General features: G+C 47.0%; 1 protein-coding gene across 1 annotated transcript; it reads right to left on the reverse strand.

Moving 5' to 3' along the window:
* Positions 1–441: 441 nt before the first annotated feature.
* Positions 442–13,121, reverse strand: HEATR9 (HEAT repeat containing 9). The gene is made up of 16 exons (XM_058562026.1): positions 13,112–13,121; positions 12,649–12,768; positions 11,483–11,532; positions 10,028–10,209; positions 9,653–9,779; positions 9,382–9,438; positions 9,132–9,188; positions 8,392–8,449; positions 7,888–8,018; positions 4,267–4,449; positions 3,774–3,866; positions 3,548–3,667; positions 2,341–2,414; positions 1,805–1,856; positions 1,274–1,360; positions 442–1,050 (listed from the first exon to the last, which is right to left on the reverse strand). The coding sequence occupies exons 1-16, from the start codon at positions 13,119–13,121 to the stop codon at positions 652–654; spliced, it is 1,800 nt and encodes a 599-aa protein (XP_058418009.1). The 3' UTR covers positions 442–651.
* Positions 13,122–15,134: the final 2,013 nt, after the last annotated feature.

The raw sequence follows: 15,134 nt of genomic DNA on the forward strand, positions 1-15,134 counted from the left end.
TCTGATTTAGAGTTAGGGATTTTACTAGTCAGAGAGATGATATTGGAGGTATGAGAATAATAAGTATAGTGATTGATGGATGGAGTCCAGGCTGAGTTGGAATTAAAAATTAAAGGGAGTGCTAATAGGGATACAGGCTAACAGAATGCAGGGAAGTCAAGAGCTTAGTGTTGAGATTAGTGATGAGATTCAATGAACTGGTAGTGGGGATAAAAAGAGCTAGCTAGATAGAAGTGGGGGGTGGGTCAAGTTAGTATGAGGAAATGGTCCAAGAGCCAAGCTTGCCAAGATTTTCTCCTATTTTCCCCTCAGCAGTCCCCTCTTGGGCGGAGGCTCAACTCTCTAGCTATGTTATCAAATTCTAGGCGTAGACAAGGACTTGATTTAGGGAGGCAGGCTTGCCATCCAGGCAGAACAGCTTTGGCTCTGTCCTCTCTTTCTCCTCATGAAAGGGACGTGGGGCTGAGTGGAAGGAACACTCAACCAGGAGTGAGGAGACCTGTGTTTCAGTGCAGCCTCTGATGAAGGGAACTGCAGTGGTAGGGAGAGTGACATTCCTTTATTCACAGAGGATAAATATAGATTGTTTTCTCAGGGGAGCCTAAGAAGCATCCTCAGGGAGAGAGTAGGGGCTGGGCCTAAAGAACTGACCTATTTGGAGGTTTTAGCAAGGATCTGGAGCTGTCTCCTGATTGCCAGTGTCCAGGGCCCTGTGGCCTGTGACTTTTGTTTTAGTGGTTTAGGGAAACAGGGTGGGAAGGCAGAGGTGAGGTGGAAGGCAGAGGTGAGGTAGAAGGCAGACCCTTTCTGGGCACTCGACTTATTCTGTTGGTCTGACGTTGTGCTAGACTTTGCAGCAAATGGGTTCAGCTGTGCAAGTTGAAAGTCTTGGATATTTAACTCTTCTGGTTTCACAGGCTCTTTTCGGAACCTTGTAGGCTCTGCCTTCTCGTTGGTCCTTGGTGCCTCACATACAAAGAGAACCTTGTTCTTCAGCTTGTTTTGGATCCAGGGGTCAATCGAAGCCAAAAGAATTAATGTTTCTTGTAGCTGCATTGAAACAAAGGCTCTATGGCTGGCTCACTTAAGGCTGAGGCTGGGAGGGGTGGGGGTACCCCAGGGAAGAGGAACTCTGGCCAGAGGCCACCGTGGCCCCAAGGAATGAGTTCAAGGGACAGTGTCTCCTCCCTCTTGACAAAGAGCAAGTGGTGAGGATGGGTGGGAGAGGCTTGGAGGAGGGGTTAAGAGGAAGAGGTGAGCAGGAATGCCTTACACTCTTCTTCAAGGGCTGGTTCTTTTCCGCATCTAGCATGTCCAGGAGCAAGTGGAACACTTGTGGGCTTCGGATCCCCAGGACGCCCTGGCAGAGGCAGAATGAGAGTGCCTAAGTAGCCAGCCCCAGGAAGATGCCCCATCTATGCTCTTTTCCATTCTAGTCCTCTTGTTATGACCCTGTGGCCTGGAGAGAGGGGGAGATACAGCTTCCTAGCTGAGCTGTCCCTTGCTTTGCCTTTTGAAGCCACTGCATTGGATTCCATTGCACAGTATTCACGAGGAAGAGTCAAGACAATTTCTGCAATACCTAAGCAATGCTCCTCACGCCCATCTCCTGTCCCTTATCCCACCCACCTCCAATCCTGAAGAAAAGGTTACCCTGAACTCCTGGTAGACCTGGAATTCTAAAATAAACAAGCAAACAACATCCCCAAACTTTACAGCCCTTTCTTCCCCTCAGTAACTCTGCTCAATTGCCTACTCCCCCCGCCATCAACACATCTGGTCAGAGAAGCAGAGCTGGCCTTACCAAAGAGATAACTGCTTCCTGGCGTGCAGTGGCATTTGAGTTCATCAATTGCCTGTGTAGAAGGGAGTGAGTGTGTTGTGGTCCAATTAAGGGGTGGAGGGAGGAAGGCTGGTTCTTTCTTCTTACAGCTCCGTTACAGCTCCGAGTGAGCTGGGAATAAGGCTGATGAGGGATGCTGATTTCTTTAATTTCCCCCTCTTGTTTCTTGGGTCAGGAAAGGGGCTGGGAGAGGAAAGGCAGGTACTACAATTTGCCAGGAGGCACGAAATGACAATCATGTCTTGCATTTGTCCAGAACTTTACCTTTTACCAGTCCCTTTCATGTCCTTATCTTAATTTGAGCTTTATAGTAAGCCTGAGGGGTACGTCTTATCAGCCCCTTTTTACAGACGAAAACCCAGGTGTCAGTGACTTGGCCGGGGCACCAGCAAGGGAGAGCTGAAAACTGGCAGCACGTTCTCAGCTCTTTCTGACCTTCTGCCCTCTTCCCACAGCCTACGATTTGGCCCTGGCAGTTCCCAACCCAAGCCACTCACGCCTCCACCAAGTTCATCATCGCACGCTTCATCTTGAGCTCTTCCACAGTTTCAGCTACCGCCTGCCTCACAGCCTGAAGAGAGAATAAAGTGGGACAACAGAGAGCAGGAATGCAAGGGTGTATCCTTAGGGGCTTCACAAACCTTTTTTAGGTGCTTCACAAAGCTTTATTAAACATTTGCTTTGTGTTGCATATGGTCCTTGCCTTGAGGAGCTAGCTCATGGTCTGGTGGAGGAAGCAGACAAATGAATAGGCAATTACACTACTGTAGTAAGTGTTACAACGGAATTAAGTGTAGCGTGCACATAGGAGGGTCTCCTGACTCAGTCTGGGTACCAGAAAGACTTCCTGGAGGAGGTGATGCCTCAGCTGAAACCTGAAGGGAGAGTGGGAGTTAAGCAGGCGGAGGGCGGGGTGATTTTCCCGGCGGAGAGGAGAGCATACATAAAAGCCTGGAGACAAGAGAGAGCACAGAGAGGTTAGGGAACAGAAAATAGTTGAGTTTAGCTAGGTGACCAAACTAGGACTCTTCAGAGTGGGGCGCCTTGAGTAATTACGCTGGGACAACAGGTATAAATCAGGACAGGGTCATCCTAAGCAGAGCTAGTGTGTGGCTCTGAGGGGAAGATTGGTGAGAGATGAGGCTAGAGAGCTAAGCAGGTCTTGAGTGGTGAAGGGCAATGTAAGCCATCCTGAGAGCACTGGGGAGCTGCTGAAAAGTTCTATGCAGAGGTGAGACACAATCTGATTTATGTTTTAGAAAAATGCCTTTAGAAGTTCTGTGGCTGGTTTTGTAATAAGCTAATAAAGATAAATGCAAGGGAACACAGGAAGGCAGGGTTGATTGTGGTGATTTAGGAAATCTCCCTGTAGGAGGTGGTGTTGGACGTGTCTTGAAGGAGCAATCGTATCTTAATAGGCATAAGGAGAGAAGAGTTACTTACCAGTAGGAGTCATTAGCATGAGGCAGTTTTTCACCTTGTAGAGGAGGGGGAATGACTTAGGACATTTTAAGCTGAGAGAACTGCCTGAGCAAAGGCAAAGTGGCTTAAAAAAATGGGTTTGCATTAGGGGAATGGGAAGTGGGTTAGAGTGAAGGTGATACTTTGGGGGGCAGTGTGGTGGGAGCCAAGGCAGGAGAGATGGGAGAAGGGAGAGGAGACAGGTTTGGGCTGTCTGGGCTTGGGAGCTTTGGCCTCACTTACGAGGAAGGGTTCATTATACGTCTTCCTCCTGAGCAAGTCAAAGGTGAGTCCCTCCAGCCCCTGTGCCTGGATCTGTTCCAGCCCAATGGTCTTAAGCATCTGAGTGGCTTCAAAGCGGTGCTGAGGGCAGGGGTGAGGGAGGCATAAAGGACAGACTCCCTTCGTCATCCCCCAACCGTGTCTTAGTGCTGGAAAAGGAAGGGTACTAGGCAGCCCTAGTGCTTACCTCAAGAACACTGGAATAGCACAGCTGGTCTAGGATGGCCTTGATGACTGTGGCTGAGTGCACACGCATCATCTTGACCAGCATCCTAAGAGCCTGTGAGGGGTGGTCAGGGTGAGGTGGGGTACATGGCCTAGAGGCATCTGGATGGCCAGGCAGACTTGAGGGCTGAGCCTAGAACTCATAGGGAATAGGTGCGGTCCTTCTGCCTCTTGGCCTCTTGAGAGCACGAGTTCATGTGTGCGTGTATGTGCATATACGTAAATGAACACCCATATAAATCAAATATACACAGACACATGATGTACACTTATGTTCACATGACCGCATGCTCATGTATATACATATCCACACACACACAGAGGACCCTGCAGTGCTCCCTGCTGAGGCTTCTTTTCTCTGTAATGAGGCTGACAGAGTCAAGACCCACCGAAGTCAGTGCTGGCCTCTGTTTCCCCGGTGCTCCCCAGGGAGCCCAGCCTCCTGCCCCTCACACCTTCATCCTCTGGGTCTTGGGCCCTTGGCACAGGGACTGCAGCAAGAACTCTCGGGCTATGTTACTGCAGGGCCTCAGGAAACCCAAGCACAGGGCTGCCTCCACGGCTGCGTCATTTGATGACTTCTTTATCAGCATCTGCAGCACAGGCACCAACTTCTCTTCCTTCCCCACTTGAGTCCTCTGAGAGGGAGACAGGAGGTGAAATGGACAGGAGGACTATGTCTTCAGCCAGGCTTTGTTAAGAGGGCAATTCATTGGTGCTTCCAGAGCATTCTCCCTCCTCCCTAAAATGAATCTTGTGTCATCAGATTATTTTACCCTCTTGCCCTTATTTTTGCTATCTACTTGTTCCTAGGTCACATTCCCTTCATTTCTGTGTGACTTTATCTTGTGGATGGATCATTGTTACTCTCTTTAACACTTCTGCTGTCTTAATTCCTGGCATTTAAAGAAATATACCTGACTCCAACTCCTCTCCTCCAATAACCTTATTTTCCACTCTCTGTCAGCCACTAATTCCCATAGAGAAACTTTATCATTACTCATTACTGCAACTTCTCCATGATCTCCATTTCATGGATCCCACTCTCTGACCATCACCTCCTATCTTTCCAGCTCACGTCCCAGTGCCAACAATTGTTGGACTCCACAAGGACTAACAACCCATTGAGCACCTTTTTACTACTCCTCGCCTTCCTCTTTACTCAGCTTAAATTCCATGGTCCCACTGTAATCATTTCCCTGCCTTACTCAAGTCTCCACTTACTCTATGCCTGCACTTACTGGAGAAAAACACACAGTCACAATGACTGATCTTGCTTTAAATGTATGAACACAAACCTCATGTAGACCCTTAATGCTGCCTAGTAGTCGTACTGTTTTTCTCCGGAAAATTCTCTTTCTCATCTCCTAGTTCACAACTTTCCTCTGGAACCTCTAGTATTTCTTCCTCCTTTCTTACTCTCAGCTGATGACCTTGCTTCCTACTTTACTGAGCAAACAAAAGCAACTAGAAAAGAAGTTCCAGAGACCCTGACCACCACTTCTATCCAACTTTAAGACCTGCACCCATATGTTCTTCCTTTCCATTTGTTGCTATGGACTGTGACCATCTATCTAAAGTCAATCTCTCCATTTGTGTGTTAGATCTCATCCCTTCTCACCTACTCAAGAACATTGCTGCACAACTCTTCCCACTCTCTTCAGAATTATCATTTTTCTAAGTACTGGATCATTAACCTTCAGCATAGAAACATGCTGTTATTTTTCTTTTTTCTAGAATTCACCCCTGGTGCCAACTGTAACCCTTTCCAGCAAAACTTGGAAAGTTGTCCATTCTTGCTGTCTCTAATTTCCTTCCTCCCATTCTCTCACTCTTTTTTTTTTAAACAGTTTTATTTATTTATTTGTGAGGAAGATCAGCTCTGAGCTAATATCCATGCTAAGCCTCCTCTTTTTGCTGAGGAAGACCGGCTCTGAGCTAACATCTATTGCCAATCCTCCTCCTTTTTTTTTTCCCCCAAAGCCCCAGTAGATAGTAGTATGTCATAGTTGCACAGCCTTCTAGTTGCTATATGTGGGATGCGGCCTCAGCGTGGCCAGAGAAGCGGTGCGTCGGTGCGCGCCCAGGATCCGAACCCCGGGCCGCCAGTAGCGGAGCGCGCGCACTTCACCGCTAAGCCATGGGGTCAGCCCCTCCCATTCTCTCTTAAACCCACTCCAGTCAGGCCTTCACCCCCACCACCCCACCAAAATGGTTCTTGTTAAGATAATCAATGAGTCCCACGTTTTAAATCCATGTATCAATTCTCAGTCCTTATATTATTTGATACAGTTGATTTGTGTCCTTTCCTTGATATATGTTCTTCACTTGATTTTCAGAATACCACAGGTTGTCTTCCTGCCTATTGGCCACTTCTCAGTATTTACTGGTTCTTCCTCTTCTCCCTGACCTCTTAACATTGGGGTGCCCCAAGGCTGGATTCTTGGTTCTTTTCTTAGTGATCTTCTCTAGTTGAATGACATTAAATGCTCTCTATATGATGACAACTCATAAATTTCTTTCTCTAGTTCAGACTTCTTTTCTAAACTCCAAATTGTATATCCAACTGTCTATTTTCTGTCTCCCTTGGAGGTCCAAAAGACATCTCAAACATAACCTGTCCAAAACTGGACGTCTGATAATACCTCCAAATCTGTTCCACCTGCAGTTTTCTCCATCTTAGTTGATAACAGCTCCATCCTTTAAGTTGCGAGGCCACTTTGGCTGCATCGTTGTTTCCACATTGTCTTTTGTAGCTCACATTCAACCCAAAAAGAGGTTTACTTTTACAATATATCTGGAATTTAATAACTTCTTACGAACCCTACTGCAACCACCTTGGTCCAAGCCATCGCTATATCTCACCAGGATTGCTTCTGTAGCCCCTAATTGGTTTCTCTGCTTCCACGCTTGCTGTCCCCACCCCAGCCTTCTGTCTTTTCTCAACATACCAGTCAGAGTGAACCTTTTGAAATCTACGTTAGATCATGTCACTGCTTTGCTTACAAATTTCCAATGGCTCCCTATTCCACTCAGAGTAAAAGCCCAAGTACTTAAAATTGTCCAGAAGGCCACATATGATCTAGTCTTCTATTAACTTCTTTGACCTAACTTCATTTCCTACTGCTGTCTCTATTTCCACTCCACTTCAGCCACACTGGTCTCCTTGCTGTTCCTTGACCCTGCCAAGCATGCTCCTGCCTTAGGGCATTTGCATTGATTGGTCCTTCTGCTGAGAGAATCTACTCTCAGATATCTACAAGGCTAACCCCCTCACCTTCTTCATCTCTTTGCTCAAATGACACCTTCTAAATGAGGCCTTCCCTCTCTTCCATGTTTAAAATTGCAACCCATCCTGATCCCCACTTGGCATGCCTGATCACCCTCACCCTGCTACATAATTTTTCCATTGTACTTGTCACTTCTAACATACTATATAATTAAGTTTATTGGTTATTATATGTCTCCCCCCACTAGAATGTAAGCTCCACAAGAGCAAGGATCTTTGCCTGTTTGGTTCACAGATGTATCCCAAGGGCCTAGGACAGTGCCTGGCACATGACAGCTGTTTAATATATGTTTGTTGAGTAAATGGATGAATGATGAATTCTCTTTTATATGGAGCAGTGAAGGAGTCAAAGTAAGAGGACCCTCAAAGGGAAAAAACTTGAGTAGTGTCAATAGACTCTCTTGGTCCCTGTCCCCTTGACAGAGGTTTTCCTTTAATAGGTTATTTTAGGGATGATAATAATGATGATGATTACCATTTAAAGAACACAGGCATTGAACTAGGTGCTTTACATACATTATCTCATTTAATTTTATCAACAATGTTATAAGGTAATCTCCATTTTAGAGATGGACAAGCTGGCTGAATGCTGGCTTTTCAGAAGTTGTATGTCTAGTAAGTGGCTATGCCAGTGCTTCTATTCAGGGAACCTGTTCCACAGGGAGCTCCACAAGGACCATGTCTTCCCCCATCAAAGCTAGGAGCTTCTGCCTGACCTAACCCCCAGCCAACACCATCAATTACCTTATCCTACCTTGCCCCAGTGACCAACTTTCCTCCCAATCACCTTGTCTTTGGGGACAGCAGCCCAGGAGTTCAGAGCCACTCGCAGTCCTGTCAGAGTATCCATCATTTGCCCCTCATTTTGCCCCTTCAACTGCTCGATGAGAGCCTGGATCACGTGCTTATTCAGGCAACCTGGACAGGGAGGGTCCTCAGGTCAAGGCAGAGCCTCAAGGGCTGCTCCTCTCTGCCAGGATCCATTTGATTCCACTGTGCCCTCAAGACAGAAGTTCCAAGTACTAGGTCCCAGGGTATTGCCTGTCCTCCCAGGATACCACAGCAGCTGGCTGAGCCTGACTGCAATTCCAGAAACCGTCTCTCTCCCTCCCTCCAATCTCTTCTCCCTTTTCACCCCACCATCCTCTCTCTGCCCAACAGTACCTAAGATAGTTCCCAGACCCTGCCAAATGCTCTCACTTCCTTCTCTCCTGACCCAAAGGGGAAAATGGCTGCACTGCCTCCTTGCTCACCTGTCCCTACTCCCCATCCGGGGAGAGGACATACTCACCTAGGATGGCAAGTGTTCGACAGGCCTCATACTTCACTTTCTCTGGACCGGTTTGGGCCTGATTTAAGAGGCAAGTAGTGGAAACATGCCTAAGGTGGTGGAATGTCAGAGCTTTAAGAATCATCTCAGCTTTTCATTTTACAGATGAGGACACGGAGGCCTAGAGAATGACCTGTCTATGCTCAAACACAGAGTACAGGCAGGATGTTGCAATGTAAGGAACACAACTTGGGAGTGAGACTTTTGTTCAAATCCCTGTCTGGTATCTAGTAGCCACATGACCTTGGGGCAAGTCACTTGGCCTCTCAGAGCTTCCATTTCTCATTAGAAAAATGCAGATACTACTACCTATTCCTAGCATTGTAAGATTTAAATGAGATTATGGCTAAGAATGTGTGTTCCCCATTATAAATTGGCCTATAAGCGTGGGGCATTGATTCAGTTAAGGCAGAGAATGAACTCAGTGCCAGTTCTCTCCTGGCTTTTCAGTCGAGCATCTTTTCTGTTAGACCAAGGGATCTACAGATTCCCCCTTCCCCATCCTTTTAGATCAAGCTGCCCTTCAGAGAAGCCAAGGGCATGAAATGGGGACATGCTGCACACTGGCAGCCCTCTCCTCGTTGGATCTGACCCATTGTCCTTGCTCTCTGGTGAGCCTTGTCTGTGCCCATGTGCGCATGCTCTAGACACCTCTGACCCTGTGTCCTCCTCTCCTGAACTCCATGCAGCCCCAGACTCACCACCTGCCATAATGCCTCCATGACAAACTTGTCACCGATGCCCAGGCACCCTAGAGCCTGCAGGAATAAGGGTAGAGGAAAGGGAAAAGACCTTGGACATCACCCTCAGGAGTTACCATCCTCTGGAACAGCTGGAGTTTGTTCTTGGAATACCATCCCACCCCCACCCTCCACCTCAAGCATCTTCCTACTCTCTGGCTTAGCCAACTCCTACCTGTAAGCACCCTCCTCCACCCTTGCCACTTCTCACCTGCGCTGCATAGAACTGCTCATCCTCTCTGGGAGATTTCAGGCTGCTTGTGAGTTCCTGCCCATCAAAGGGAGCCAGTGGAAAGGAAGACAGGGATATAAATACAGTTGTAGAACTTCAAACTGAAAGGAGCTCATCCAACCCAATCCCTTTCCTCCCCTCCCTCCATTTTTGCAGGCAGGGACTGAAGGCTGAAGGATGGTGTGAGCCCAAGGTAAGGCACCCACAGGGAGGGAGTCTCCCCATTATCCCTCCCATCGTGGTTCCTGACCTTTAATCTTTGCCACTTCAAGGGGTCCCCAGTAGGCTCTAAGGCCTTGGGTGCCACCTGAGATTTTATAGTCAACTTGCTCGTTGGGAGATGGAATTTTTGGATGGGGGTACCCTCTTTGACGTACCTGTGTGAGAAATTGCACAGGCAGTCTTTGTTCCCTTGTTCCCTCCCTCCTTGCTTCACAAACTCTCCTCTGCCCCTGGTCCTGAGCCCAGCTCTGATGGAACCAGAGGAAGACAGGTGAACCTCCAAACCCTAGGGTCCTCTCTGGGATCTGTAGACTGACTTGCCCTGCCCCCTGCCTCACCCCCTCCTTCCTCTCGTTCCTAGAAGGTGTGGAGGATATGGAGAATAAGGAGGGGCAGAGCACACCTAGGGTGATCTCGCATTTTCTGCAACATCTTCTGGGCCTCCCATTCCTGTCGCTGATCATACAGGGTGTGCCAGTGCATGCAGATCTCAGGCTTCTTGAAGTAGCAGTAACATACCGAGTTTGGCTTGCTCGGATGCTGCCTCCAGCGCTCCGGACTTGGGGGAATCTCCTCCTTTGGCTTCTGGGTGATGTGAGTGGCAGAGCAGTCACAGGGGATATTCCTCAGCCAGGAGAAGGGCCACGGTGAGAAGGGACTAGGTGAGCAAGATGCCCTTCAGCCTCTCTGAGCTACCTTCTAACCCACTGTGTGACTTGGGCAAGTTATTTCACCCCACCAAGATCTCAGTCTTCACATCTGCAAAATGGAGCTAATAATCCTTGTTCTATACCCTTCCAAAGGTTGTTGTGAAGAACAAATGAGATAAAGATTGTGAAGCCATTGTTGATCTGTAAATCAATCTGAGTACACAGTTTGGTTAGTTGAGGATCTCAAAGCACTTTGAAAAGGTCACCTGGGCCAGGAGATGAAAAGGCAAGGGGTGAGGGAGATGTGCAGTAACGAGGGGGAAAAGACAGGCTACTGCTCATTCATTCAGGCGCTCAACAGGGATTTATTGAGCACCTACTATGTGCCAAGCACTGTGCTAGGTGCTGAGGATGCAGTTGTCATCCCTGCCCTCATGGAACTTAACAGTTTAGTTGGAAAAACAGGATGTCTTCACGTCATCGCTCTCTTAAATTGTGAAACTGCAACTCTGATTGTAGTGGAGGGTTTTGCATGGGCCGGGGCTTTATCTGCAGATTTGGCTAGGATTCATTCCTGTCTCTTCTCAAGTCTTCTTGTCTTTACAACAGATCTCTGAGCAACGAGGAAGAGGGGCTTCAGCCAGGGGTTCCCGATTTGGTGACTGAGAAGATCATAATAAGAGTTCTCAAGTGATTGTCATGATTTCAGAAAACGGAGCATTGACTCACAATGAGTAGGGTTGTCAGATTTAGTCAAAACCAAGCAAATAAAAAGCAGGACGTTCAGTTAAATTTAGGTTTCAGATAATGAATGCAATATTTGTGACATATTTATACTAAAAAATTATTCATTCTTTATCTGAAATTCAAATTTAATTGGGCATCCTGTATTTTATCTGACAACTCTGAGGATCCCTGTGTTAATTAATAAAAATGACTCACTATTAAGCACTGCCTGCATAGCCCAGGCCTTGTAGATATTGTCTCATAGCAACTCTACAAAGGGAGCTGGGCAGGGGTTGGCCTGTGACAGAGGAAGCTCCTGTGGCTCAGGGAGGGAAAGTGGCTTGTCCAAGGTCACACAGGGTTAGTGGCAGCCCCAGGGGTGAGTGTCAGGGTTCTGTGAACTGGCCTTAATGGGAAGGGACAGTCTGCTACCCCTCCTACTTCAGCAAAATTCCCCGGATGGCAAAAGTTAGGAGTCTTACCTGATAGCACGACAAGGACAGGTGAACAGGAGCCATGGCTTTTCGGAGTTCTGTGCTACAGATGAGATAGCAGTTACAAAGGTGGCATTCATTTGTTCAGCATTTAGTGAACACTAGTACCAGGCACCAGGGAGGTAAATAAGGCATAATTCCTGTCCTTAAGGGGCTCATAGATTCCTGGAATCTTGCGGAACAGCAGGATTTCCATAGCCTGAGAGCCTCTTGGAAATGCAGAATCTTGGGCTCCACCCCAGGCCTACTAAATCAGGATCTTCATTTTAACAAGATTCCTATGCACATTGAAGTTTGAGAAACACTGGTCTAGCAGAGTGGTTCACAAACTTGGCTGCATATTAGAATTATGAGGGAGAACCTGAAATATGCCTCAGCCCTACATCAGACTAATTGAATCAAATTCTCTGAGGGAGGGGCCTAGGTAGTTTAGAAAGCTCCCCAGAGGATTCTAATGCGCAGCTAATGGTGAAAACCATTATCTTGTCTGGTGGTTCTCAAACTTGAGTCTGCATTAGAATTACCTGGAGAGCTTATTAAAACACAGATTTCTGGGACTCATCCCCAGAGTCTTGATTAAGTACTTCTGGGGTGTGGGAGTCTGAGAATTTGCGTTTTGAACAAGATACTGATGCTGCTGGTCCTGGGAACACACTTTGAGGACCACTGGTCTAGCTGGTGAGACAGAACTGTTATTAGTGATCAACAAAGGGAAGCAAACGTGAAGATAGATAAAGGCACAGGTGCTACAGATGAGGGGCTCCTAACCTGGCTGGGAGGATCAGGGAAGGTTTCCCAGAGGAGATTATACACAAGCGGAGTCTTCAGTCCAAATAGGGGTTAGACAGATAAGGGGGAGAGCATTAGGCATGGGGAACAACTTATGCAAAGACTTGGAGGTGTGAGAGTTGGGTAGAGAGCAGGGTGCAGATGTGGAAGCAAAAGCTGGGGCGACACACAGATGTCCCACCTTAGAGGGCCCTGGAGACTCACCTTGAGGGCTATGGGGAGCCATCGAAGTGTCCAAGGGTCTGCCCTGACTCCTCCTATGGATTTGCAGAACTCACCCAGACCCCTGCCTGGGAGTGGGAGTCAGCGAGCTTTCCTTTTCAGGCCCCAGCCCCTAACTCTGTCCCTGTCCATTCCAGCCTCACCTTTGGTCCTTTCTGGATAGTCCAGCCATGGGTACTTGTACATCAATCTGGAAAAGTCCAAGATATTGACTGATTTTTCGTAGGCCGTCCTCTTCTCCTCCTGGTGGGGCCAGAGGGAAGCTGGGTGTGGGGGGAGTACAGGGATGCTGGGGCAGTGGAGCCTGGGGACACCTGTCCTCTGTGGCACAAGAGGGACTGGTGAGGTGTCTGGGCTTTTGGAGACAGAAGCTTCAAAGTGCTGAGCAACCAGATCTCCTAGGTGAATAGAACACTCCAGTTCCATTCTTGAGCCCCAGCCCTGATACCTACTGGTCTGTGGATTGAGCTGGTCCCTTTACCTCTGGAAGCTTCAGTTTCCTCATCTGAGAAGTGGGAAAGTCACATCTGTCTGGCTAACTAGAGGGGCTGTGGTTAGGCATAATCGAAAAGAAAGTCAAAGCCTATGGTGAACTGTCAAGCTCACGTAAGCCCATGTTAGGAGCAGGGCTTGTTCTTAGGATTAGTCATCAGGAAAATGGCAGGGTTGGGAAAGCCCTTTTATACACACACACACACCTCCCTCCTTGGCAGCAAGAGATGGAACTCTTATCTGTGTGGTAAGGAGCTGCCGTTCATACCTTCTACTTTTGCGTATGCTGTTCCCCCTACCTATCAAGCCTTTCATTTCCTTTTCTACTTGTTAAACTATTTCTCAAATCTTTCAAACTCCATTTAAATGTTATCTCATCTCTCAGTCTCTTTTCTCCCCCAGGCACCCTGCCTCACCCCATTCAGTGGTGTAATCCCCCTACCCTACAATGTGACCACAGCCTTTGTACACCTGCTTTAATTGTTTATCACGTGTTGAATCTGTTCATAGGTCCTTCCTCACTGGACTGTGAACTGCTAAAAGTAAATATTGTGGCTTGTGGCTCATTCACTTCTCTATTCCACCTCTAGCACCCCCTACCAAAGACTAGGATAGTACCTGGCACACAGCAGGCAGCTCACCGTAGCAAGAAAACATGGGCCACCAAGTCATCAGACTTAACATCACCACCAGTAAACTGACATCTTGTGCCCTGATGTGCTGCACAGAGAAAGACAGCGTCACTCATGTGGTATTTCCTGACAAAAATGTTTAACTTTAATCTCATTATGAGGAAACAATGAGGCAAATCCAAATTAGGAAAAATTCTACAAAAATCTGATCTGAACTCCTAAAAAATATCAATGTACTTAAAGACAAAAAAAGTCTGTTAAAAGACACTAAGAAGACATGACAGCTGAATTCAATATGTGTTCTTAATTGGATCTTGGATTTAAAAAAATAGTAATTGGGACAATTGTGGGGAATTGATCATGGACTATGGATTAGAAAATAATATTGTGTCAGTGTTAAGTTTCCTGAGTGCGCTACTCAGTTTGTGGTTATGGAGAACGTCCTTGTTATTAGGAGATACATACTGAAGCTTTTAGGGGTGAAGTGTTTTCACATCTGCAACTTACTCTCAAATTCAGAAAAAATATATATATACCAACATGTATATTATATATACACACACACATATTCACATAGATAAAACAAATGTGGTAAAATGTTAACATTTGAATGTAGATGAACAGTATATGGGTGTATTCTTGCAAATTTCTGTAGGTTTGAAATTTTGCAAATTAAAGATGGAAAAAAAACCCCACGGGCTGTGGCATTAGACCTGGTGGGTTTAAATGTCAATTGTAAACTGTCTCCCCTATTTTTCTTTTCCATTTTTTTTTTTTTGCTTTGGGGCTTCAGGCAAGTTATTTCCCTCTTCTGCCAAGAGTTTTCCCAACTGTAAACAGTGTTAATAATACCAGCTACCCCAAAGGGTTGTGAGGATGGATGATGAACGTAAGGGGCTGACAATGCCTGGCACATGGCTCTCAGTTAATGCTAGCTATAATTGTGATGATATATATTGTCAATATATGTTCATATGAAGGGACACATAGATGGGAAAGTTGGAATACTCCCACCTTAAAGGTGCTGGTGTAGTTGTAGAAAACCACAAAATACCTCATTCTCATTATTTGAAAGAACTGAGACATTGGGGATTGCCATTAAGTCCCATTCCAGGAGCAAGAGTGGTGTTAAAGAAACCCACTGGGGATACAGTGTAGGGTGGGCTAGCGTGGAAGGGGATCAGAGTGGGTGGACGGGCCAAACACGGTGTAAGGAAACTGGGAGGTGCTGTGGCAGGGAGTGAGATAAACTCTTGGGGATTTGGGGGTAGGGATGTAGTGACTGTTGTTTCCCCACTGAATGGATAAGCCACTAGTTACTTTACCTCCTCTGTCCTGCCCAGGACCCTTCTCAGAGAGCTTGTGCTCCCAGCCCTGCTCACTGCGCAGGGCCACAGCCCCCAAATCTAGAGTGGACACCAGATGTGTACAAGCACTGGACCCCTGTGTGCTTAATGCTCATGAGGAAGAAGGGTTCCTGAGGAGAAAATCAAACAGGAGCCAGC

Source organism: Diceros bicornis, chromosome 18, assembly GCF_020826845.1.
Source record: "Diceros bicornis minor isolate mBicDic1 chromosome 18, mDicBic1.mat.cur, whole genome shotgun sequence".
Lineage (NCBI taxonomy): Eukaryota > Metazoa > Chordata > Mammalia > Perissodactyla > Rhinocerotidae > Diceros > Diceros bicornis.